Genomic DNA, 24033 nt, shown 5'->3' with positions numbered 1-24033 from the left:
ATCTCCAGTTAACCAGGAGTTCCTGAGTTCATACGACCCATACTAACACAAAAAGACAAGCTCTGGTGGCTTTAGGGTCACATCTGTAATCCTGGCTGAGATCTGGGGATTGTGGTTCACAGACAGCCTAGGCAGGAAAGTCTGTGAGATTCTTGTTTCCAATAAGCCAGTAAAAAGCCAGAGTGGTGCTGTGGCTCAGGTGGTAGAGCGCTAGCCTTGAGCAAAACAAACTCAGGGACACACCTAGGTCCTGAGTTCAAACCCCAGGACTGATACACACACACACACACACACACACACACACACACGTTGCATGGTTGCTGTTTGCATGGTTTGCTGAGCAAGATCTCCCCACTGGAGAGACTGCTGCCCCCTTTCCTGGGGTTGGTGTAGGGCGAGGGCCACGGTTGCTTTCCGTGTGTTCCTGGCAGATGTGCAGAGACTGGGGACAAGTGAGGTAGGGAAGTACTGTAGACCACGCGATCCTAGCCAGACCCCAGACATTTCATGTCAAAGCAGAAGCGAAAGGAAGGCCGGCCCGGGTGTCCGAAAGGGTTATTCTGACCAAGACTGGCTGTAAAAATGCCATTGGCTGGGAGCTGGCCGGTCCAAAGTGCAGCCACTGCCTTCCTTTCCAGACAGTGCCTTTGAGTGTGCGTCCCTCGAGGAGGCGAAGAGAGCAGCCAGCGCAAGCGAGGATGGAGCAGCCAGAGCTGAGGAAGGGGGTGAGTGTGTGGCCCAGGCCGCCAGCCAGAGCAGCTGGGAGGCCCAGCTGACCCTCGGCCCGCCCCGCCACAGGCTCAGCCTTCCCAGGGCATGGATAGGAGGTTTGTGCCATCTCACCTCAGACTCTTGATCTGAAGAGCTGAGACCCAGAGTTCAAGCACCATGACTGATATACAAAAAAGATTTGCAAAGGAAGAGATTCCCCAAGCAAATGTGTTTCTTTCAAAAATTCTTCCATGCAGACAGTGAGATATTGTAAATGGTTCCTTCACTTTGTTTCATGAAGAGACACAAGCTGGCACTGTATCCCAGGCTGACCTGAACTCAGGATTCTCCTGCCTCAGTCTCCCTAGAGCTAGGATTGCAGGCATGGTGGCCAAACCCATTGGGAGCCTCGTTTTGATTTGTGGCTTCAGAGTATTTGCACCAGACTCTTCAGCAAGTTGCCCAGCTAAGCTTTGTGAGCACAAGCTCAACACCTCAAAAGATTGATGAGATTTTATGTTGGGTGTTTTGTTTTGTTTTTTGTTCGGCTGTAAGACTTTAACTCTGGGCATGGGCGCTGTCCCTCAGCTCTTCAGCTCAAGGCAAGCTCTCTACAACTTGAGCCACAGCGCCACTTCTGGCTTTTTCTGCTTATGTGGTGCTGAGAAATCGAACCCAGGACCTCATGCATGGGAGGCAAGCACTCTACCACTGAAACACTTTCCCAGTCATCCCCCCTAAAAAAGAATTTTATGAACACGCACCCCTCAATCTAAATTCAGTGGAACTACAGAGTCCCTTGACCAAAGACAACAGAAATGCACACAGGAAGATAACCTGTATTTCTTAACACTTTTTAGGAATTTGAGCTTTTTTTCTTTGTAATGGCACAACAGTAGTTTTTTTTGGTCAGTCGTGGGGCTTGAACTCTGGGCCTGGGCGCTGTCCCTCAGCTCTTCAGCTCAAGGCGAGCGCTCTACCACTTGAGCCACAGTGCCTCTTCTGGTTTTCTGGTGGTTTATTGGAGATAGGAGTCTCACAGTCTTTCCTGCCTGGGCTGGCTTTGAACCGCGATCCTCAGATCTCAGCCTCCTGAGTAGCTAGGATTACAGGCGTGAGCCTCCCGCACCCAGCTGGCACAACAGTTTTGAATTCAGAACCCGGAGATTGCTAGGCAGGCACTTTCATTCTTTCTTCCTCTTCCTCCTTTTCTTCCTCTTCCCCCACCTCTTCCTCCTGCTCCCCGTGGTAATATCTAAAGCAGAGTCTCATGTCTCTTACCAGGACTCTCTTCAGCATGGTCTTTCTGCTCACAGCCTGTCCCGTTAGCTGGGGTCACAGTGCTGGACTGGCTGGCTGGTCTCTGATCTTCCCCATCTCAGCCTCCTGAGTAGCTGAGATTACAGGCGTGAGCCACCACACTCTACTCCTGCCAGTAGCACTTGCTAGTGTGTGGCGAGGGTCCCGAGTGGCAGACATCGTCTTGGCTATTCAGGTGCGACTGTAAGATGCTTGCATACAGAGACAGACCCTCGTGCCAGAGTCCCTGCTGCCTCCCATGTGTGGGACGGGGCGGGGGGGGGGCTCGCTTCATTATTTAACGCCTGTCTCGCCTGTAATGCAGGGAAGATTGCTGTGGGTGTGAACACTTACCTGAGAAAGTGTGCGGGGACCAGGGCACCACTGAGGTTTGCTGCTGGGCAATTCTGTGCCACAGGGACTGGCTGGCATCGGAGGGTACTTTAGGGCCCCTCGGGCCTTTCCCCGCAGAGGCTGGAGCACCCTCTCCAGATGTGGAGCCCAAGTCCCAGCAGGCGGAGCCGGCCCTCCCTGTCTCCTTTGGGAATCTCTGCTTTGTGTGTGTACCACCCCTCCCCCCGCCCCCCGCCTTCTCTGCAGCTATCTGGAAAGCCTTGGGCAGGGCAGGAGTCGTGGCTCAGGTGGAAGAGCACCTACCCAGCTACCAAGCTTGTGGCCCAGAGTTCAGACTCTACTACTGCCACAAAAAGGACATAAAAAGGAAGTGCTGTGCAAATCAAGTGTTAGCACGTCTGATGGGAAAAGAATGGGGGGGGGGGGGGTCCTGGGCAGCTTCAGGCCTGCTGTTCAAAGAGAAGTGCATGGGGGTGGGGGCTGGGAAGGTGGCTCAGTGGTAGAGCGCTTGCCTTGATACATGAAGCCCTGGGTTCAATGCCTTAGCACCACATACATGGAAAAAGCCAGAAGTGGCACTGTGGCTCAAGTGGTAGAGGGCTAGCCTTGATCAAAAGAAACTCAGGACAGTGCTGGGGCCCTGAGTTCAAGCCCCAGGACTAGCAAGAAAAGAAGAGACAGAAGTGTATGGGAGCAGAGGCGTGGCTCAAGTGGTAGAGCCCACGGCCTTGAGTGGCAAAGCTAAGCAGGAATGTGAGGCCGAGTTCTAGTTAGAGAGAGAGAGACAGACAGACAGAGAGACGGACAGACAGATGGAGGAGGGGGTGAGCAATGGAAGTGCCCAGCAACACAGGACACCCTAAAAAAAGATCAAGACTGTGAACGGAAATGATTCAGACAGGGCTGGGAAGGTGGCTCAGTGGTAGAGCGCTTGCCTTGCACGCATGAGGCCCTGGGTTCGATTCCTCAGCACCACATAAGCAAAAGGAAAAAAGCTGGAAGTGGCGCTGTGGCTCAAGTGGTAGAGCGCTAGGCTTGAGCCGAAGAGCTGAGGGACAGCGCCCAGGCCCAGAGTTCAGGCCCCACGACCGGACCAAAAAAAAAAACAAAACAAAACAAAGAAATGATTCAGACAGCTTCATGTCAAAGGCGGGAGTGATCACAGTTGTCCCACCCCCCTCCCTCCCCTTTTAAGAAGGAAACCCCAGGCTGGCCAGGCCTGCTGTAGCGCGCCCTCTCCTGGCAGCATGGGGCCCAGCTCTTGGCGCCTTGGTGGCTGTGTGGTGCTGGTCCTGGAGGCCTGGCTTCTCCCTGTGGCAGGCTGCTGGGGCCGCCTTGTAACCAGCAGGGGTAGGTTGACTTCAGCCCAGAGCCCTGATCCAGCCCAGGGCCACAACTTTTTTTTTTTCCACAGCATTAAGAGTAGAAGTCGAGGCCTTCCCTGCACTGAGCATGCGCCCTCCGGCCGAGCTAAACCCCGGCCTCCAACCCTTTTCTTCCTCCTTCTGCACTGGGAGGGAGAGGGGAGAAAAAGGAACGCAATACCTCTGGCTTCCAAATTAACCATCTTGACAAAGAGCGAAATTCACCTGGGACAGGATTCAGAGTAAAAGATTTGTCACTATTTCACTGAGCGTGTGTGTGTGTGTGTGTGTGCGTGTGTGTGTGTGTGTGTGTGTGTGTGTGTGCGCACGTGTGCTGGCACTGAGGCTTGAACTCAGGGCTGGGCGCTGTCCCTGAGCTGTTTTTGCTCAAGGCTCACACTCTACCATTAGCTGCAGCTCCGTTTCCAGCTTTTAGATGGTTTAGTGGAGATAAAGAGTCCCATAGACCTGTGGCTCACGCCTGTCACCCTAGCTACTCAGGAGGCTGAGATCTGAGGATCGTGGTTTGAAGTCAGCCCAGGCATCCACCAGAAAACCAGAAGTGGCGCTGTGGCTCAAGTAGTAGAGCACTGGCCTTGAGCAACAAAGCCCAGGGACAGTATCCAGGCCCTGAGCTCAAGCCTCAAGATTGACACCCCCCCTCAAGAAAAAGAAAAGAAAAGAAAAAAGATTCACAGACTGTCCTGCCCGGGCTGGCTTTGACCTTTGACCTTCCAATCTCAGCTTCTGAGTAGCTAAGATTACAGGTGTGAGCCACTAGCCTGGGACTTATCACTGCTTTAAAAAGAAGGAAATTCTATCCTGCAGTTAACAACCTGGCTGGACGGGGAACACAGGACGCTAAATGGCCTGGCCTGCTGCCATATCTCCTGCCCACCTCCCACCCCCCCCCCACCGAGAATGCATGAAATCCGACCGCCCGCCCCCTGCGGAATGAGTGAAATCTGACATGCTCCAGAGCAATGTGCACCATGGATGCCAAAGGCGGCAGCAAGGGCTAAAGGGCGAGCTGGTGATGGGTACAAAGTGTGGTTTCTGCAGGACGAAGAGGAGGCTCTGGGAGCTCGCTTCCTGGGAACCGTTGTTAACCACAGCCTTGCTGCAAATCTGCTGAGGCGGATCTGCCTCCGTGTGGTCGCTGCTTCACATGTGCCGGGTTATCAAAGCCTGGCTTAATAAACCTAAGTCCCTGGGCAGGGCTGTGGCTCTGGGGCAAGCGCTTCCCTCACGAGGGCGAAGTCCTGGGTTTGGTCCCACGACAAAAAAATTAAAGAGGCCTGGCAAGGTGGCTCAGTTGTAGAGTGTTTGCCTCGCATGAATGAGGTCCTGGATTCGATTCCTTAGCACCAGAGAAACAGAAAAAAACAGAAGTGGCTCTGTGGCTCAAGTGGTAGAGTGCTAACCTTGAGCTGAAGAGCTGAGGGACAGCGCCCAGGACCAGAGTTCAGGCCTCACAATCAGACACACACCCCCCCCCCAAAAAAAAAGAAATGTAAATTTTTTTATGCCAGCACTAGAGCTTCAACTCCTTAGCATTTTGATTAGAGCTGGTACTCTCCCACTTGAGCCACATCTCCACTTCTGGCTTTTTGATGGTTAACTGGAGATAAGACTTTCCTCCCCTGGCTGGCTTTGAATCATGATCCTCAGATCTCAGCCTCCAGAGCAGCTGGGATTACAGGCGGGAGCCACCCAGCGCAGTGGCTGGGTTTCACTTCTCTTGATTTTTAAACCTACGAGCAGAGGTTCTGGGTCGTACACTTATTACCAAACTTCTCCCATGTGGCGTTTCCTCCAGCCACGGAGGAGCACTCTAGTCTCCTCCACGTCCCTGCCAGCACAACAGGCCTGGCTTCTTGGGTCTCACCATTCCGTGGTTGTGTCATGGTGACTTCTTCTTCCTGCAGAGTCCCCAAGGTTCACCCTCCTTGCTTCTACAACCGCCCTCACCCCCTATCCAGCAGCCCTCACCCCCTATCCAGCCCCTTCTGCTGCCGGCTGCCCTGGGCAGGGACCCATCTTATTTATTTATTTATTTGTGTATGTATGTATGTATTTTTGTCTGTCATGGGGCTTGAACTCTGGGCCTGGGCACTGTCCCTGAACTCTTCAGCTCAAGGTCAAAGCTCTACCACCTGAGCCTCAGCGCCACTTCTGGTTTTCTGGTAGTTAATTGGAGATATGAGTCTCACGGACTTTCCTGCCAGGGCTGGCTTTGAACTGCAATCCTCTGATCTCAGCGTCCTGAGTAGCTAGGATTTCAGGCATGAGCCACTGGCTTCTACCTTTCATTTTCTTTTTCTTTCTTTCTTTCTCTTTTTTTTTTTGGGGGGGGGGGGGCGGTTGTGGGGCCTGAACTCTGGGCCTGGGCGCTGTCCCTCAGCTCTTCAGCTCAAGGCTAGCGCTCTACCACTTGAGCCACAGCGCCACTTCCGGCTTTTTTATTTCTGCTTATGTGGTGCTGAGGAATCAAACCCAGGGCCTCATGCATGCAAGGCAAGCGCTCTACCACTGAGCCACCTTCCCAGCCCTCTTTTTCTTTCTCTTTATTTTTTTTAGGAGTCCTTTCTCCTACTGTCCTGGAGTGCAAAGCCCAGGCAATGAAAGTCCCACTTGTCCTGTGGCCCTGGCCCTAACTTGTCTTCCTTTCTAAAGCCCAGCTACTTGAGTCCTACTCCAAAGGCAAGATTTGGAGCTGCTTCCTTGCCCCACGGCCTCTGCCTGTGGCCTCCTTCTGTCTGCAGCATCCTCTCTCCTCCCCTTGGCTGCCTCGCCGCTGGAACCCAGCTCCAATGCCACTCCCCAGCTCCCTGTGCCTTTCCTTCATGGTTCTTAATTCCCTCATGCTTTAACTAACAACCTATGGTGTCTCCCTGCCTCCGTGGACGGTGATTTCATGGACCTGTGCAACACGACTGTAGTCTGGGGTCTTTGGCAGGAAGCGGGGAATCTGCCGAGCCTGGCAGAGCCCCACACTGCGGGCTGAGCCCTGGGGTGCTCAGAACCCCCTTCCCACCAGAAGGACTTTAGACTCAGCCCTGATCCAGCCACTGTGGGGAGGAGCTGCACGTGTGGGTGAAACAAGCCTCCAGCTTTTGTAGTTAATCTGGGAAGAGAATTAGAGGATTTGTGTGTGTGTGTGTGTGTGTCTGTGTGTGTCTGCGTATCTCTGTGTGTGTGTGTGTGTGTGTGTGTGTGTGTGTGTGTCTGTCTGTCTGTCTGTCTGTACTGGGGCTTGCACTCTGAGAGCCACAGCTCCACTTCTGGCATTCCAGTGGTTCTTCGGAAATAAGACTCCCAAACTTCACTGCCCGGGCTGGCTTGGAAGCGCGATCCTCAGATCTCAGCCTCCTGAGTAGCTGGGATGACAAGGCCTGAGCCACCAGTGGCTGGCTACAAGCCCCTCCTTAACCTAAGCTCCACCCCCAGTTGCTCCCTGGCTCACAGGAGACACTGTGGGCAGTGCGTCCTGAGTGGAAATCCCTGCAGATCCAGTTAAACATTTCCACTTTAGCTTCTGCCTGTGAGAGCCAAAGTCCAGGCAAATTTAGCTTCACATCTCTCCCTTTGGGCTTGGGGGGGGGGGAGGGAGGAGGAGAAGATGAGGCTCGGCGCATGGTGTGGCTGCAAGTGCAGTCCACGGGGAGAAAGCGACAGAAGCCATCCGCAGGTCACGTGGGTGTGGCTTTCCCCATGTCAACCCGGGCCAGCGCCACAGTGAGTCGCATGCCACTGCACCCACATTCTCAGGAGGCTGAGGAAGGAGGATCCATCGCACGAGCCCTGGACCTCAGCCCCAGCCGGGGATACCTCATCTGAAAAGGAACAAGCAATGTCAATGCAGCCCCCCGCCCCTTTCTCTCCCCTGGAAGGGAAGAGAGGAGTTGGAGGCTCCTCTCCTTGTTCCTTTGGGGCCCATAACCCCCCCCCCCCCGCGGCCTCTGACCCTCGCCCCATTTCTCTCGCAGAGACTCACCCTTGTGTTGGCCATTGCCACCCTGATATCAGCCTTTGGCTCCTCCTTCCAGTATGGGTACAACGTGGCTGCCGTGAACTCACCATCAGAGGTAAGTCGCTGCACAGAGCAGGCCTCTGTTCCTGAATGGAAGCAGCCGGGGCCCAGGAGGGCACCCCACGAAGGCCCTGCAGGGAGGGGGAGACACCTTCCCAACCAGCCTGGCCACAGGGCCAGGCCAAACCCATCCCCAGCTTCCCCCATCAGGGCATGCAGAAACTGGCCCTACTGGGGACCAGGCTAAGCCAGGGCAGAAATGCCACCCCTCCACCCCCATAATCCTAGCTACTCAGGAGGCTGAGATCAGTGGATCTTGGTTCAAAACCAGCCTGGACAGGAAAGTCTATGAAACTCTTTATCTCCAAGGAACCACCAAAAAGCCAGAAGAGGAGCTGTGGCTCAAGTGGAAGAGCTCTCTAGCCTTAAGCAAAAGAGCTCAAGCCCCAGGTCCCGGGCAGCTAGCCTTCCTTCCCCCTGGGTAGCAGAGCAACCTGCTGGTCTGGAGGGCTGTGGGCCGAGCCTGACAGCTTGAGCTGGGCTTTCTGCAAAGGCAGATGAGCGATCCTTGCGTCTGTGTCCTCTGTCCCCCAGATCATGAAGCAGTTTTACAACGACACCTACAATGAGAAGACAGGGGAGCTCATCGACGAATTCCCCTTGACTCTCCTCTGGTCGCTCACCGTGTCCATGTTCCCCTTCGGTGGCTTCATCGGGGCCATCTTGGCCGGTCCTCTGGTGAATCAATTCGGCAGGTAAGGGGAGGGACTTGCGTTTTCCTCTCAGTACTAGGATTTGAGCACAGGGCCTTGGATTGTTTGCCAGCAATGTCTCCACTACTTCATTGGTGAGAGAGTCTCTCTGATTTCTCTGCCCAAGATGGCTTTGAACTACAATCCTCAGATCTCCGCCTCTAGAGTTGCTAGGATTACAGGCAGGAGCCACCAGCGCCTGGTGGGAGAGAAATTTTTAATTCCCTGAAATTCATAGACCGTCAGCATCCGTTCTTAAGCATAGGCTAAAACTAGAATCCTTACTATGAGATGAGGCTAATAATCATTGTAGTGTTTGTTTGGGTGTGTTCACTGTGGTTATACGAAAGACCAGACCAGAGCTACTCATTGATGGCTCATGTCTGATGATCCTAGCTACTCTAGAGACTGAGATCTGAGGATCTCCGTTCAAAGCCAGCCTGGGCAGGAAAGTCTGTAAGACTCCTGTCTCTAATTAAGTAAGCATCAAAAAGCCAGAAATAGCCAGGCACCAGTTACTCAGGAGGCTAAGATCTGAGGATTGCCATTCAAAGCCAGCCCACGCAGGAAAGGCCATGAGACTTTTATCTTCAATTAAGTTCTCAGAAAAAGCTGGAAGAGGCACTGTGGCTTAAGTAGTAGAGTGCTAGCCTTGAGCAAAAGAGGCTCAGGGACAGTTCCCAGGCCCTCAATTCAAGCCCCAGAACTGGCAAAAAATAAAATAAAGTACAAAAAGCCAGAAATAGAGGTGTGGCTCAAGCGGTAGAGCACCAGCCTGGAGCAAAAGAGCCAAGCAAGCATATATGGTTGAGTGAAGCCCCAGGACTGGCACAAAAAAAAAATAATCAAATTGAATAAACCATCAACCGATGATGAATGAGGGAATCCTGAAGCCACGCTAACCACCATTTTGTTCCTCTACAGAAAAGGCGGGTTATTGTTCAACAACATCTTCTCAGTGGTGCCAGCGATATTGATGGGCTGCAGTAAAGTCGCCAGGCTGTACGAGCTCATCATCTTCTCCAGACTCCTGGTGGGAATCTGTGCAGGTGCACACTGTGGCCATTCGGCCCTTCTACCATTCTGGACATCAAGGTGAAGGGAGGCTTACCTACTGGGCTCTAAACCAGCCCACGGGCTCTGAAGCTTCAACACCCAAGCCGACCCTAAATAGGTTATCTTTTTTTTCTATTGTTAGTATAAAGGTGATGTACAGAGGGATTCCAGTTACCTGAGTCAGAGAGTACATTTCTCTTTGGACAATGTCACCCTTTCCTTTGCTCTCTCCCAGTCTTTCCCTCGCATCTCCACCCACAAGTTGTATAATTCATTTTCTTTTCTTTCTTTTTTCTTTTTCTTTTTTTTTTTTGGTCGGTTGTGGGGCTTGAACTCTGGGCTTGGGCGCTGTCCCTCAGCTCTTCAGCATAAGGCGAGCGCTCTACCATTCGAGCCACAGCGCCACTTCTGGTTTTCTTGTAGGTTATTGAAGATAGTCTCATGGACTTTCTTGCCTGAGCTAGGTTTGAACTTCAATCCTCAGATCTCAGCCTCCTGAATAGCTAGGATTACAGGCGTGAGCCACCAACGCCTGGCTCATTTTCTTTTCTTTTTTTCTTTTTGCCAGTTGTGGGACTTGAACTCTAGGCCTGGGTGCTGTCCAAAGATACATAAACAAAGACAAAAAGAAAAGGAAAAAAATGGTTCCAGTTTCTGGAGTTCATTATTTTATATGATCAGGGCTCAAAAGGTTCTTGAGGCCTATATAATCCTTCAAGGAAGACCATACTGCAATGCCTTCTTTGTTTCAGCAATGCTGGTGTGTGTGTGTGTGTGTGTGTGTGTGTGTGTGTGTACTGAGACTTGAACTCAGGATCTTACACACTTGCTAAGCTCTACCACTCAAGCTATGGATCTCCTTTCAGCTTTCTGGTGATTTCATTGGAGATTCCTGGACTTTCTTGCCTGGGCTGCCTTTGAATCACCAACCTTAGATCTCAGCCTGCTGAGTAGCTAGGATGACAGGCCTGAGCCACCGGTGCCTGGCTTGACTTCTCTTTCCTTAAAATGTGAGGGACTGAGAATAAAAAGCAGCATTTATATTCTCTGTTTCTTTTTTTGGGGGGGTGGGGTGGGTGGGTCCAGTCATGGTGCCTGAACTCTGGGCCTGGGTGCTGTCCCTCAACTCTTCAGTCAAGGCCAGTACTCTACCACTTGAGCCACAGAGCCACTTCTGGCTTTTTCCTTTTTGCTTATGTGATGCTGAGGAATCGAACTCAGAGCCATGCAAGGCAAGCGCTCTACCACTGAGCCACCTTTACAGCCCTATGTTCTGTTTCTATCCTGAAGAAATGTTGCCCCAGGAGAGAATAGCTTTCCTTTGAAGCCACAGCTCAACTGTGCCAGGATGTTCTTTGTGTTTTGGAGGTTTTTTGTTGGTCGTGGGCCTTGAACTCTGGGCCTGGGCATTGTCCCTGAGTTCTTCAGCTCAAGGTGAGCACTCTACCACTTGAGCCACAGCGCCACTTCCAGTTTTCTGGTGGTTAATTGAAGATAAAAGTCTCACGACACATTACAAACTAAATAAATTAAAATTTTCAAATTAAAAAAAAAAAAAGAGTCTCATGGATTTTCCTTGCCCAGGCTGGCTTTGAACCGAGATCCTCAGATCTCAGCTTCTGAGGAGCTAGGCTGACAGGCGTGAGCCACCAGCGCCCCACTGCCAGGATGCTTTTTCCTAACTGTGTTTTCATCCCACCCCCTCCCCCAGGTGTCTCTTCCAACGTGGTCCCTATGTACTTAGGGGAGGTGGCTCCCAAAAACCTGAGGGGGGCCCTTGGAGTGGTGCCCGAGCTCTTCATCACTGTCGGCATCCTGCTGGCCCAGGTGGTCGGCCTTCGGAATGTTCTAGCAAATGAGACGGGTGAGTCCCAGCTCCCCCGCCTCTCACCCCACCCCATTCCTCAGGCCAGGACACTAATGTGCTTCTGTCCATGGGGCAGTGGCCCAGACCCCAGTGGGGCCCCAGGCTGCAGCGCTCAAGAGTGAGCTCCAGTGACAGGTTCCCTTAGGAAATGGCGAGCAGCTGGAGAAGGGAAGGGCCCGCGCTGCGTCTGTCCACACAGAGGCCGGCACGCTGCAGTGACAGCCACCAACGTGCCAGAGACTGTGCTCAGGGTTCCTGGGCCCTGTCCCCGGCCTTGCCGCAGCACTGTGACCAAGGCTTGGTGACCAGCCCACTCCACACACCAGAAAGGAAGCTGCTAGACACTGGGGCAACTCAGGAGCTGACACCTGTGGATCGAAATCTGAAGACAGCCCGGGCAGGAGAGTCTGCGAGGCTCTTACTCCAACTAACCACCAAAAAGCTGGAAGTGGAGCTATGGCTTGAGTGCTAGAGCACCAGGCCTGAGTGAAAAAGCTAAGGGGCAGTGCCCAGGCCCTGAGTTCAAGCCTCAGTGCTGGTGCACATGCACACACACTCTGAATCCAGAGGTCATGGGTTGTCAGGAGCTTACAGCCTTAAGTTAGATGTGTCTGTCAGCCTCGTGCTAGAGGGTTGCTGCTTCCGCCCGCCTCAGCTTTGCTCCCAAGGCCCAAATGACCCTGCAGCAGACCTCCCCTGTGGAATGGGTGGTCCTGGTACCTCGCCCACCGAACACTATGGGAGGAAGTAAGCTTGGTGACAGCACCCCGGGCAATTCCTTGCCCAAGACGGTCCCAGGCTGCGAGCCCTGGAGCCGAGGCAGGTGGGCTGGGGCGCCACCACACAGATAGGAGCCCCAGTACTGGCTTATGGAGTCCAAGTATTTCCCACATGGTGGTATGATTCACAACAAAGGAAAAGACGTAGAGAAATCAGCTAGAAAGCAAACACCTTCATGATCATTTGCCAGGTCTAGATAGAGTCCCCTCGGCCCCTCCAGCGCTTCTGCGTGCCCTCAATCATGCCCTGCCCCTGCCCATTTATTTGTTTATCTGCTTGTTTTAGCCTTTTTTTTTTTTTTTTGCTCAAGGTTGGCACTCTACTGTTTGAACCATAGCTCCACTTCTGACTTTTTAGGTGGTTAAGTGAAGATAAGAATCTCACAGGTGGGCTGGGAAGTTGGCTCAGTGGCAGAGCGCTTGCCTTGCATGCCTAAGGCCCTGGGTTCGATTCCTCAGCACCACATACGCAAAAAGAAAAAAGCCGAAAGTGGCGCTGTGGCTCAAGTGGTAGAGCGCTAGCCTTGAGCTGAAGAGCTGAGGGACAGCGCCCAGGCCCAGAGTTCAGGCCCCACGACCGGATCCAAAAAAAAAAAAAAAGAATCTCACAGGCTTTCCTGCCTGGGCTGGCTTGGAATCTCAATCCTCAGATCTCAGCCTCTGGGGTAGCTAGGATGACAGATATGAACTATGAACTACAGGTGGCCAGCTATAGCTGCCTTTGCCTTGCTTGCCTCCAGCCTCACTACTTTGGTGGTGACCAGGTTAATGTCCCCCGAGTCTGAACTTGACTCAAGGATGTCACTTTGTGTAGCTTGTTAGGTCCTGCCTAGGAGATACAGCCAGGCCATAGATGGCTTCATTGTCATCACTGGGTGGCCACAGCCAATATGTCCTTTATCTGTGCCCATACTGGCACCCAATCCTGCGTTAGAACTCAGGGCCTGGGTGTTGTTCCTGAGCTTTTGTGCTCAGAGCTAGTACTTTACCACTTTGAACCACAGCTTCACTTCCAGTTTTCTGGTAGGTAATTGGAGGTAAGAATCTCACTGGGTGCTGATGGCTTGTGCCTATAATCCAGCTGAGATCTGAGGGTCACAGTTCAAAGCCAGCCCAAGACAGACTTTCTTTGTTTTATTGTTTTGTTTTGTTTTTGGTTGTGGGGCTTGAACTCTGGGCCTGGGCGTTGTCCCTGAGTTCTTCAGCTCAAGGTGAGCTCTCTACCACTTGAGCCACAGTCATACTTGCAGTTTTGTTTTGTTTTTATTGTGAAAATACTGTACAGAGAGGTTACAATTACATGGGCAACATAATGAGTACATTTCTTTTTCCTTTTTTTTGTTTTTTTGGGTCCAGTCATGGGGCCTGAACTCTGGGCCTGGGAGCTGTCTCTCAGCTCTTCAGCTCAAGGCTAGCGCTCTACCACTTGAGCCACAGCACCACTTCCGGCTTTTTTCTTTTTGCTTATGTGGTGCTGAGGAATCGAAGCCAGGGCCTCTGGCATGCAAGGCAAGCACTCTACCACTGAGCCACCTTCCCAGCCCCAAGAGTACATTTCTTATCAAGCATTGTAGCCTCCTCCTTTGTTTCCCCTTCCCATCCCTTCCTATTCCCCCCCGCCCCCCGCCCTTCCCAATCCTCCACCCTCCCAGCAAAGTTGGAAAGTTCGTTTTTCGACATAACGACTTGTACAAGAATATGGACCGCTTCACAAATTTGTGTGTCATTCTTGTGCAGGAGCCATGCTAATCTTCTCTGTATCGTCCAATTTTAGTATATGTGCTGCCCAAGTAAGCACTTACTTCCAGTTTTCTGGTGTTTAATTGGAGATAAGAATCTTATGGACTTTCCTGCCCAGGCTGGCTTTGAACTGTGATCCTCAGATCTCAGCCTTTTGAGTAGCTAGGAAGACACGTGTGAGCCACCAGCACCTAGCCAGAACAGACTTTTACTTCCCATTAACCACAAGAAAACTGGAAGTAGAGCTATAGTATATGGTTCCAAGTGGTAGAGCACTAGCCTTGAGCAAAAGAGCTCAAGGACAACAGGCCCTGAGTTCAAGCCCCATGACTGATTTTTTTAAAAAAATTCTCACAGACTTTCCTGCCTGGGTTCGCCTTGAACCTCAACCCCCAGATCTCAGCCTCCTGAGTGGTTAGGATTACAGGGGTGAAGCACCAGCACACAGCCAGGTTTTTTCTGACCACTCAGGTGTCCTGGGGTCCTAGGCTCGAGCTTCTGAGCATAAAGTAGGGGTGAATGAGCAAGCCAGTGGATGGAGTGTGCCCAGGGCCTTTGCACCCACAGGACACCACACACCCGTACGATGATCCGCATGGCCTGTGTTCCCGCCAGCACTTAGATTTGTTGGACTTTCTACTTTGTCCGCCTGTAGAGGCACCACAGCCCTTCAGACCTCAGGCTTGCAGGAGCAGCCACTGAGAGTCTGCCCAGCACAGACCATCTCCGCTGGGTTCTGGGGCTCACGCCTGCCATCCGAGCTCCTCAGAAGGCTCAGACCTGAGGGTCGTGGTTTGATGCCTGCCAGGGCAGACAGCTCCACCGAAAGCTGGAAGTAGAGCTGTGGCGGGAGTGGTAGAGCACCAGGCTTAGGGACAGGATCTAGTCCCTGAGTTCAAGCCCCAGGACTGACACAGATCCAGTCTTTGTCTCTCAATGGCTGGTGGTGGGCAGAGGGACACAGAGGGCAGGTGGCAGGCGCCGGGCTGGCCAGGTCCGGAGGCCCACGTGACAGCAGCACCTTGCTCGCAGGCTGGCCCTTCCTGCTGGCGCTGACCGGGATCCCCGCGGTGCTGCAGCTCCTGATCCTGCCCTTCTTCCCCGAGAGCCCCCGCTACCTGCTCATCCAGAAGAGGGACCCCGAGGCCGCCAGGAAGGGTGAGCTGCCCCCCTGCCTCCCCCACCCGCAGCAGCTCTGGCTGAGCACGCTGCCCCCACCCCTGCCTCCCCCTGCCCGCAGCAGCTCTGGCTGAGCACGCTGCCCCCCCAGCCCTGCAGAGGCTACGTGGCTGGGACGACGTGGACGCGGAGATGAAGGAGATCGCGCACGAAGACGAGGCGGAGCGGGCCGAGGGCTCCGTGTCCCCGTGGAAGCTGTTCCGCCTGCGCCACTGGCGCTGGCAGCTCATCTCCGTCATCGTCCTCATGGGCGGCCAGCAGCTGTCCGGAGTGAACGCGGTAACGGGGCGGCCCACGGGCTGGGGGGCTGTCCTGGAGCTGCCCCCCCACCCCAGCCCGGCATCTGCCTTACCTTCCAGATCTACTACTACGCAGACCAGATCTACCTGAGCGCCGGCGTGGCCAGCAGCGACGTGCAGTACGTGACGGCCGGCACGGGCGCCGTCAACGTGGTCATGACCATCGTCATTGTGAGTGACAGGGCAGGAGGGATCGCGGTGCTGTGGGAAGGTCCCCACGGAGGAGGGACCTGAGCGGCTGAAAGACAGCCAGCCTCCGTGGGGACAAGCCCTGGGGCCCCCACCCGGGACGCCCACCCCACTCCAGACGCTCCCACACGTGGGGGGGGCTCTGGTCCTGTCCCTAAGGTCTAGGGCCGCTGAGCATGATTGGAATGGGGGGTCCCTTCCTCGGCAGGGCACCTGTGGTCCTGCGTGAGTCTGTCGCCCATGGCTCCGTGCCAGAGCGGTACCCAAGTGGGGCCCCAGCCCCCAGGGTGGGACCCCGGCCTCCGTGCACGCTCTCAGCTGCACCCCCAGATCCAGCTCTCTAGGGTCATAGAGGGCTCGGGTTTTAAACGTGCCCCAGGGTCACAAGTCTAGCCCAAGAGCAGGGACCAGGGTCCGGGGACAATGGCCAGGCCCCCCACGGTCCACTCTTGGGCGTGAGCTGTGGGCACAAGCATGCAGCTGCGTGCATATATGTGGGCACACAGCCCTGGGGCCCCTTGGAAGGGGCTGTGAGGGGCAAGGAGAGCTTTCCCGTGGGACACTTGGCCTCTGAGTCCCCCCACCTCCCTCCTCCAGGTGTTTGTGGTGGAGCTCTGGGGACGGCGGCGGCTGCTCCTGCTGGGCTTCTCCACCTGTTTCTCGGCCTGTGTGGTGCTGACGATCGCGCTGGTGCTGCAGGTGCCAACCCCACCGCAAGGAGAACATCAAAGTGACCTGGTCCTAGCAAACCCCATCCGTCCACCATCTGCATGGGTTTCCCTGAGTTTGCAGAGGTGGCTTCTGGAGCACCCAGGAGCCTTCCCCCAGCCACGAGCCCTCCCCCCAGCCAGGACCCCCATCAGGAGCCCTCCCCCCCACCCAGGACCCCCAGCCAGGAGCCCTCCCTCCCAACCAGGAGCCCTCTCCCCCAGCCAGGACCACCAGTCAAGAGCCCTCCCCACCTGCCAGGAGCCCTCCAGACAGTCAGGAGCCCTCCCCTCTGCCAGGAACCGTCCCCCTCAGCCAGGATCTCTCCCCCCAGCCAGGAACCCTCCTCCCCAGCCAGGACCCCCAGCCTGGAGCCCTCCCCCCAGCCAGGAGCCCTCACCCCCAGCCAGGAGCCCCCCCCCAGCCAGGACCACCAGTCAAGAGCCCTCCCCACCTGCCAGGAGCCCTCCCCCCCAGCCAGGACCCTTTCTCCCCCCACCTCAGCCAGGACCTCCAGCTAGGAGCCATCCCCCCAGCCAGGCCCTGCTCCACCCCCGGGCACAGAGGCTGTCCCTCAGGGGCCCAGCCCCTCAGCTGCCCGCCCAGCTGGCCTTTGCTTTGCCAGGCGCTAACCAACCACCTGTCCCCACCCCCAGGACCAGGTCTCCTGGATGCCATACATCAGCATCACCTGCGTCATCGCCTACGTCATTGGACACGCCCTCGGGCCCAGTACGTGCCCCAGGGCCCCTCTCATGTCCTGGAAACCTGTAGCTTGAGCTTCTGTGAGAGGCTCCAGGCAGGGCAGATGTGGCCCTGATGTGGCCTCGCCCTCTCTCCCGGTCCCCAGACCGTCCTGAGCTATGTAGGCTGAAATCACTGACCTCTGAGATCAGGAGCAGGAGGCCAACAAGGGGCCACGCCCACTGCACAGGGTGCCACCATTCCACCTGGCGGTGTCAACTGCCATTCATCTCCTCTCCCTGCTGCCACCTAAGCCCCGGGGGCTGGCAGATGCCCCGTACCCCCAGGGATGCTAGGACATTTTGTGGCCTGCTCCCTCTTCCCCTCCCCACCCTCCTTTCCTCCCTCTTTTCCTCTTTCTCCTTCCCTCCCCCCTCCTCTTCTGCTCCCCTCTCCCTCCCTCCCACCCCTCCTCCCTCTCTCCCTCCCTTCCTTCCACCCTTGTCTCCCCCAGGTCCCATCCCTGCGCTGTTCATCACTGAGATCTTCCTGCAGTCCTCTCGGCCAGCGGCCTTCATGGTGGGCGGCAGTATCCACTGGCTCTCCAACTTCACTGTGGGCCTCATCTTTCCATTCATTCAAGTGAGTGAGACCTGGGGCTCCGGGGTCACCCCAACCCCCAAGCCACAGAGCAAGAACCTCCCAGCCAGCCCCTGTGGCCGCAGCCCGCCTCAGCCGCCCTTCCTCCCACAGATGGGACTCGGCCCCTACAGCTTCATCATCTTTGCCGTCATTTGTCTCCTCACCACCATCTACATCTCCATGGTTGTCCCCGAGACCAAGGCCCAGACATTCATTGAGATCAACAAGATCTTTGCCAAGATGAACAAGGTGTTGGAAGTCCACCCAGAGAGGCAGCCGCCGGAACTGCCATTAGCCAACTCCCGTAGGAGTGAGGCCTGGGGTTCTAGGTATCTGGACCTGAGGCATGAGACTAGATTGGCAAGAATGTAGGCCGGGCCTCCTCACCAGCCTCCAGCCTCCAGCCTTCCCTGAGTCACGAGGACAGCGCCCCCCCCCATCCCTGCTGAGTTCGTCCCTGCAGGACTCCTGGTGGTAACACAGCTTTGCCAACAAAAACAATGTGTGCAGGGCCAGCTGGGAGGCCCGTGATCACCCGCGGATCTTATGCTTTGGGGGCCACTAGTGTTTGTGCAGAGCTGAATTCGACCTTTGACACCTGACGTGCAAAGCCTGGTGTTTGGCCTAACCGAAGCCCAGATGCCGGAGGACCCCTGGCAGAGTTAACGAGTCTCAGTTGCGATGTTTGTGGGAAATGGAACTGCTGTGTGTGTGTGTGCTGTCAATAAAACACATCTGTTTGCCTTTCATGAGATGGGCCAGTCCTCTGAGCAGGGCCTGGCAGGAGGGATGGCCTGGGCCTCGGGGTCCCTGGGCGCCCCTGGGCATCAGCTCCTCTCCAGGCCCTGTCCGGCCCCTGTCCAGCCGCTCCCTGCGCCACGGGCGGGCGTGGCACATGTGGCCGTGCAGCAGGGTGACAATGGCCCAGCAAAAGAGCCCGAAGCCGGGCGCTGGTGGCTCACACCTGTAATCCTAGCTACTCAGGAGGCTGTGATCTGAGGATCGCGGTTCAAAGCCAGCCCGGGCAGGAGAGACCGTGAGACTCTTATCTCCAATAAACCACCAGAAAACCGGAAGTGGCGCTGTAGCTCAAGTGGTAGAGTGCTCGCCTTGAGCTGAAGAGCTGAGGGACAGCGCCCAGGCCCAGAGTTCAAGCCCCACGACCAACAAAAAAAAAAAGAAAAAAAAAAGAGCCCGAGCCTGGCCGGGCCCGCTGCTCCTGAGCTCACTTCTTGGAGCCACAAACCGGATCCTGACATCTCAGCCTCCGGAGCCGCGGGGGGTAACAGCCACAGACCGGCCCCCAGCCCTGCACCGGCGCCGTGGTGCTGGAGACCTGAGGCCGCCTCCTTGGCTTGGGTGCTCACCGCGCAAGGGGGGCACGGGGTGGGTCATGGGGGCGGGATGCTGGCTTCCTCTGGAGGCCGCCATCTTCTTCTAGGCTCCCCATGGCCCTCGAGGCTGCGGCGACCGCAGGCTGCCATCCTCTCCAGGCATAGCAAGGTGCCTCCAGGACCCGAATTCTCTGGCAGGGTCCTTGGCTCTCAGCCCGCTGCCCTCACCTGGCACTGCCCGGGGTGATGACGATCAGTTACAGTTGGAAACCAGCTTGGGAAAAGAAGCCTTTATCTCCAATTAACCAGCAAAGAGCTGGAAGCAGAGGTGTGGACCAAGGGGCAGAGCTCTGGCTTTGAGTGAAAAAGCCAAATGACCAGCCCAGCACCAGTGGCTCAAGCCTGTAATTCCAGCTACTCAGGAGACTGATCTGAGGATCATGGTTCAAAGCCAGCCTAGGCAGAAAAGGCAGGGAGACTTTTTTTTTTTTTTTTTTTTTTGGGTCCGGTCGTGGGGCCTGAACTCTGGGCCTGGGCGCTGTCCCTCAGCTCTTTAGCTCAAGGCTAGCACTCTACCACTTGAGCCACAGCGCCACTTCTGGCTTTTTTCTTTTTGCTTATGTGGTGCTGAGGAATCAAACCCAGGGCCTCAGGCATGCAAGGCAAGTGCTCTACCACTGAGCCACCTTCCCAGCCCGGCAGGGAGACTCTTATCTCCAATAAACCACCAGAAAACCAGAAATGGCGCTGTGGTTCAAGTGGAAGAGCGCTCACTTTGAGCTGAAGAGCTGAGGGACAGTGCTCAGGCCCAGAGTTCAAGCCCCACGACCACCACCAACAACAACAAATAAGCTGAATTACAGTACAAGACTCTGGGTTCAAGTCCCCATTCCAACACACACACACACACACACACACACACACACACACACACACACACACACACACACACACGAGGATTGCTTGTTTATAACTAGTGTTTTGTAGGAAGGACTATAGTAGTTGTTGTTAGTGTTAGGCTCACCTTTGGTCCTCAGCTCCACCCAGACCTGGCCCCCTCCCATTCCTGAAGTTCCCTCCTTACAGCTGGCCCCTCCCTCTCTCCACTCAGACCCACCTGAACTCCCATTTACTTCCCATCCCCCAGACCCTCCTGCTACCTAGATGGTGACAGAGGCCATGTGCTCCCTCTTGGGGGAAATACAGCTCCTCTAATAAATCTTATAATAATCTTTCTCCTGTGCCTGCCTGCCTCTGCGTGGTCCCCTGGATGGATGTGTCCCATCCTCTTACAGTTCTTCATACCATTAATATATGCTTGTATACATATATTAATGCGTATGTATATGCATGTCATACATGTATATGTGTATCATGCATATATGCATCTATATATACGTGTGTGTGTGTGTGCATGTGTGCATGCGTCGGAGTCTCACACATTACATGTGTTCAAAAACAAAGCAGATATGTTTTTAGTGGGAGTAATTGTGTGCACTATGCTAGTCCAGCCTGCTCACATCTCCTGGGGTTTGCTTTAGTTTTCTTGTTTCTGGTGTTGGTTTTCATTACTAGGGATCAAACCCACAGCTTCACAGATGCCAGGCAAGCTCTTTACTCAAAGCTACATCCCCATGCTTCTTACATAGCCAGGGTTCAAAATAGCTAAACATTCCCCTTTTCCTTCCAAGTGCTGGGATTATGGGCGTGAGCCACCGTGCCCAGCACTACTGGTGTTGTAGTGAGTATGTGTTGCTGGGAATAGAATCCAGGACCTATAATATGCTAGAAAAGGACTGAGCTACATTTCCCCCTTCCCCCAACCAGGCCCTGAAGCATTTTTTCAGAATCAAGAAATGTTCCATTGTTTTATTAAAGTCAATGCTTTATGGTGGGCACCTGGGGCTCCTGCCTGTAATCCTAGCTACAGGAGACTGAGATATGAGGTTATAGCTCAAAGCCAGCCTGGAAAGAAAAATCCATGAGACTCTTCTCTCCAATTCGCTACCAAAAATGCTGGAAGTGGAGCTGTGGCTCAAGTTTTAGAATGAGCCCAAAATGTAAGGAACAGTGCCACAAGTTCAAACCCCAGAACTGATGCGTGCACATGCACGCGCACGCGCACACACACACACACACACACACACACACACACACACACAGAGTCAATGCTTATAGATTCTTTTATTTTTTTGGGGTGGGGGAGAGGTCTGGTCGTGGGGCCTGAACTCTGGGCCTGGGCGCTGTCCCTCAGCTCTTCAGCTCAAGGCTAGCGCTCTACCACTTGAGCCACAGTGCCACTTCCGGCTTTTTTCTTTTTTCTTATGTGGTACTGAGGAATCAAACCCAGGGCCTCAGGCTTGCAAGGCAAGCTCTCTACCACTGAGCCACCTTCCCAACCCCTAGATTCTTCATGAAATATATTTTTTCCTGTAACTGTCCTTTTTGCCGTATTTTTTTCAGGTATGATTTTGGTTGTTTGTTTCTTTTTGCCTAAACCATCACAAACAGCAACCCTCCTATTCATGCCTCCCAGAGTTGGGGTGAAAAGTGGGTACCACCCCACTCAGCTTATTGGTTGAGATAGGGTTACACTAACTCTTCATCCTGACTGGCCTTGAATTTGACCTTTTCAATCTACCTCCCAAGCAGGTAGGAGCCTCCAGACCCAGCCTGATGAATGAATTTGACAATGAATTTTGAACTATTTTGTGGTTTTTTTTAATAGTAACTTTCATCTGTTTTCCATTGTCTCATCACAGAGTGTTTTATGTTCTGCTCAGCGGCCAGCAGGGCCTGGGCAGGCTCCCTGAGTCACCACAGCACCCGCCACGCGGACTTGCATGAGGCAGCTCTGCTGCTTCCATGGCCCTGCTCCAGGCCCATGACTCCTGAGGTCTCTGATCGCTGGTGGACAGGTGCAGCAGGTAAACTGAGGCACTGCCCACACCTGAAATTCATGTCGGGGAAGGAAGATGGCGCAGCCCCAGAGATCCTCAGATCTCAGACTCTTGAGTAGCTAGGATTACAGGCGTGAGCCACTGGCACCTGCTGTAAAGCACTGATCTTAATAAAACAGTGGAAATAAGGAGATCCGAATCCCAACCTCCACGGTGCCACCGGCTGCACCCCTAAAACCAGTCTGCAGTTTCTCTGGCACTTCTTCCCCAGCCACTGAGCGGGGACATCAGCGCCCAGCCCACAGGAGAGGCCACCTCTGAGGGCCAAGTGCTGGGTGAGACTTAGCTCAGGGCCTTGTAAGCACTGGTGGCAGGTGTGGGGTCACTGCGGATGGAGAAGGTGCTGGGGTCAGGAGGCCGGGGCTGCGAGTCCTGCCTACGGCGGCTGCGGCCGGGGCAGAGTCCCTGCACGTGCCAGCCACACGTCATCTTGTTTGCACTGAAGGCCAGCTCTGTGCACCCTGCTTCCTGCGGGGACTCCCGGGCCTTCCCCCAGGAGCTGCGGGGAAGTGAGCACAGATAAGAGGGTGTAGGGGTCGAGGTCCAGGAGGCGGGCAGGAGCCGGTGGTTGGGGAACACACGTGCCCAGGCCCCGCTCACCCAGAATGCACAGCTCCACTTGGACTTGACCCCAGCACAGGCAGTGTGGGGCGGGGTGGAAAGGTCACTCTTGAGAAGCAATGCAGAAAGCCATGGCAGTGTCCCTTCCGTGCAAAGAGCACACCGCGTTAGCCGGGTGCGGGTGGCTCGCGCCTGTCATCCTAGCTACTCAGGAGGCTGAGATCTGAAGATCACTGTTTGAAGCCAGCCTGGACAGAAAAGTCCATGAGACCTTTATCTCTACTGAACCAGTAAAATGCCAGGAGTGAATGGTTTCAAGGGGTAGAGCGCCAGGCTTGAGCCAAAAAAGGGACAATGCCCAGGCCCTGAGTTCAAGCCCCAGTAGTGGTACCAAAATAAAAGTTTCCTCCTTGGACTGGGGGGGTAGAAAGAGTCGGGGCTGGAGGACAGAGTGTGATCCAGGGAGATGAACCAAGAATCGAGACAGGAGAGAGGGCAGCTGAAAACGCAGAGACACCGACAGCGGAGGCAACACCGCCTCCAGGCTGGGCCCACAGGGAGCAGAGGCAGGGAGCGGAGGCAGGGAGCGGAGGCAGGGAGTGGAGGCAGGGAGTGGAGGCAGGGAGCGGAGGCCAGAGCTCCACCACAGCGTGCTCCCTGGGAGGCCGCGGTCTCTGAGCCTCCCAGCCTCCACCACGCTGCTCGGTGGTGTGCCTCCAGCAAGATAAAGTGTGTGTGCAACTTAGATGGTTATTGAACATGCACACATGTGCATGTGCACGCACACGTGTGTGTGTGCGTGCATGCATGCGTGAGCATGGGTGCATCCATTCAATTGCATACAGGTCCTGGGGCTTGAACTTAGGGCCTAGGTGCTGTCCCTGAGTTTTTGCTCAAGGCTGGTGTACTACTTGAGCCACAGTTCCACTTCTGGCTCTGTGTGTGTGTGTGTGTGTGTGTGTGTGTGTGTGTGTGTGTGTGTGTGTGTGTGTGTGTGTGTGTGTGTGTGTGTGGTTAATTGGAGATCAGAGTCTCACAGACTTTCCTGCCCAGGCTGGCTTTGAACTGTGATCCTCAGATCTCAACCTCCTGAGTAGCCAGGATGACAGGTGTGAGCCACTGATGGCCAGCTTCTCCTTGAAGCTCCTATTGACGAATGAGTGGCTTTTGTGTGTTTGCGCATTTGTTTTAGACAGGAGGAGCAAGCGAGCCTTCGCCTCTGAATCCTCCTGCCTCAGCCTCCCGAGGGCTGGCATCAGTGGGGAGCGATGCACGTGGCCCCACCATTGAGACACACTCAAAATGAAAGTCCCTTCGTTGTTCTAGGCCATCCTGAGCGCCCATCTCCCTTCTCCCCCAGGGCCTCAGGGCCAGCCTGTGCCAGCCTGTGTCCACCTGCGCCCAGCACTGAACAACACCCAGCCAGAGCTCCTGTGCCTCCCTGTAGTTGGTCTTCTAGTGCACCACAGTTCCTACTCTCTGATACTGTTCTTGTGAGTGGTACATGGTCCCAGGTACCCTT

At 54.7% G+C, this 24033-nt stretch overlaps 1 protein-coding gene and 1 non-coding gene across 2 annotated transcripts; one reads left to right on the top strand and one right to left on the bottom strand.

Annotated features, from left to right (window-relative positions):
- The first annotated feature begins 650 nt into the window (after positions 1–650).
- LOC122121495 (solute carrier family 2, facilitated glucose transporter member 5-like) lies at positions 651–18370 on the top strand. The gene is made up of 12 exons (XM_042695759.1): positions 651–725; positions 7718–7816; positions 8356–8516; positions 9438–9562; positions 11281–11433; positions 14988–15113; positions 15226–15413; positions 15494–15604; positions 16220–16321; positions 16987–17062; positions 17529–17656; positions 17768–18370. Exons 1-12 carry the CDS (start codon positions 699–701, stop codon positions 18026–18028), a joined length of 1557 nt encoding a protein of 518 aa, XP_042551693.1. The 5' UTR covers positions 651–698; the 3' UTR covers positions 18029–18370.
- LOC122121521 lies at positions 13908–14013 on the bottom strand. Its single transcript, XR_006149958.1, has one exon. It is a non-coding gene; the product is annotated as a U6 spliceosomal RNA (small nuclear RNA).
- Positions 18371–24033: the final 5663 nt, after the last annotated feature.

The sequence above is a fragment of the Dipodomys spectabilis genome, unplaced genomic scaffold (genome assembly GCF_019054845.1).
Source record: "Dipodomys spectabilis isolate Male_0828 unplaced genomic scaffold, ASM1905484v1 ptg000188l, whole genome shotgun sequence".
In the NCBI taxonomy this organism is placed as follows: domain Eukaryota; kingdom Metazoa; phylum Chordata; class Mammalia; order Rodentia; family Heteromyidae; genus Dipodomys; species Dipodomys spectabilis.
The sequence above is the reverse complement of the archived record's forward strand: the minus strand, read 5'-3'. Positions and strand labels throughout refer to the sequence as shown.

Bases quoted from the DNA above. Each gene is read 5' to 3' on its own strand.
- LOC122121495 (XM_042695759.1), top strand. From the start codon at position 699: ATGGAGCAGCCAGAGCTGAGGAAGGGG. The intron at 9,563-11,280 runs GTGCACACTGTG...CCCCTCCCCCAG, and splicing joins CCTGGTGGGAATCTGTGCAG to GTGTCTCTTCCAACGTGGTC. The intron at 17,657-17,767 runs GTGAGTGAGACC...TTCCTCCCACAG, and splicing joins TCATCTTTCCATTCATTCAA to ATGGGACTCGGCCCCTACAG.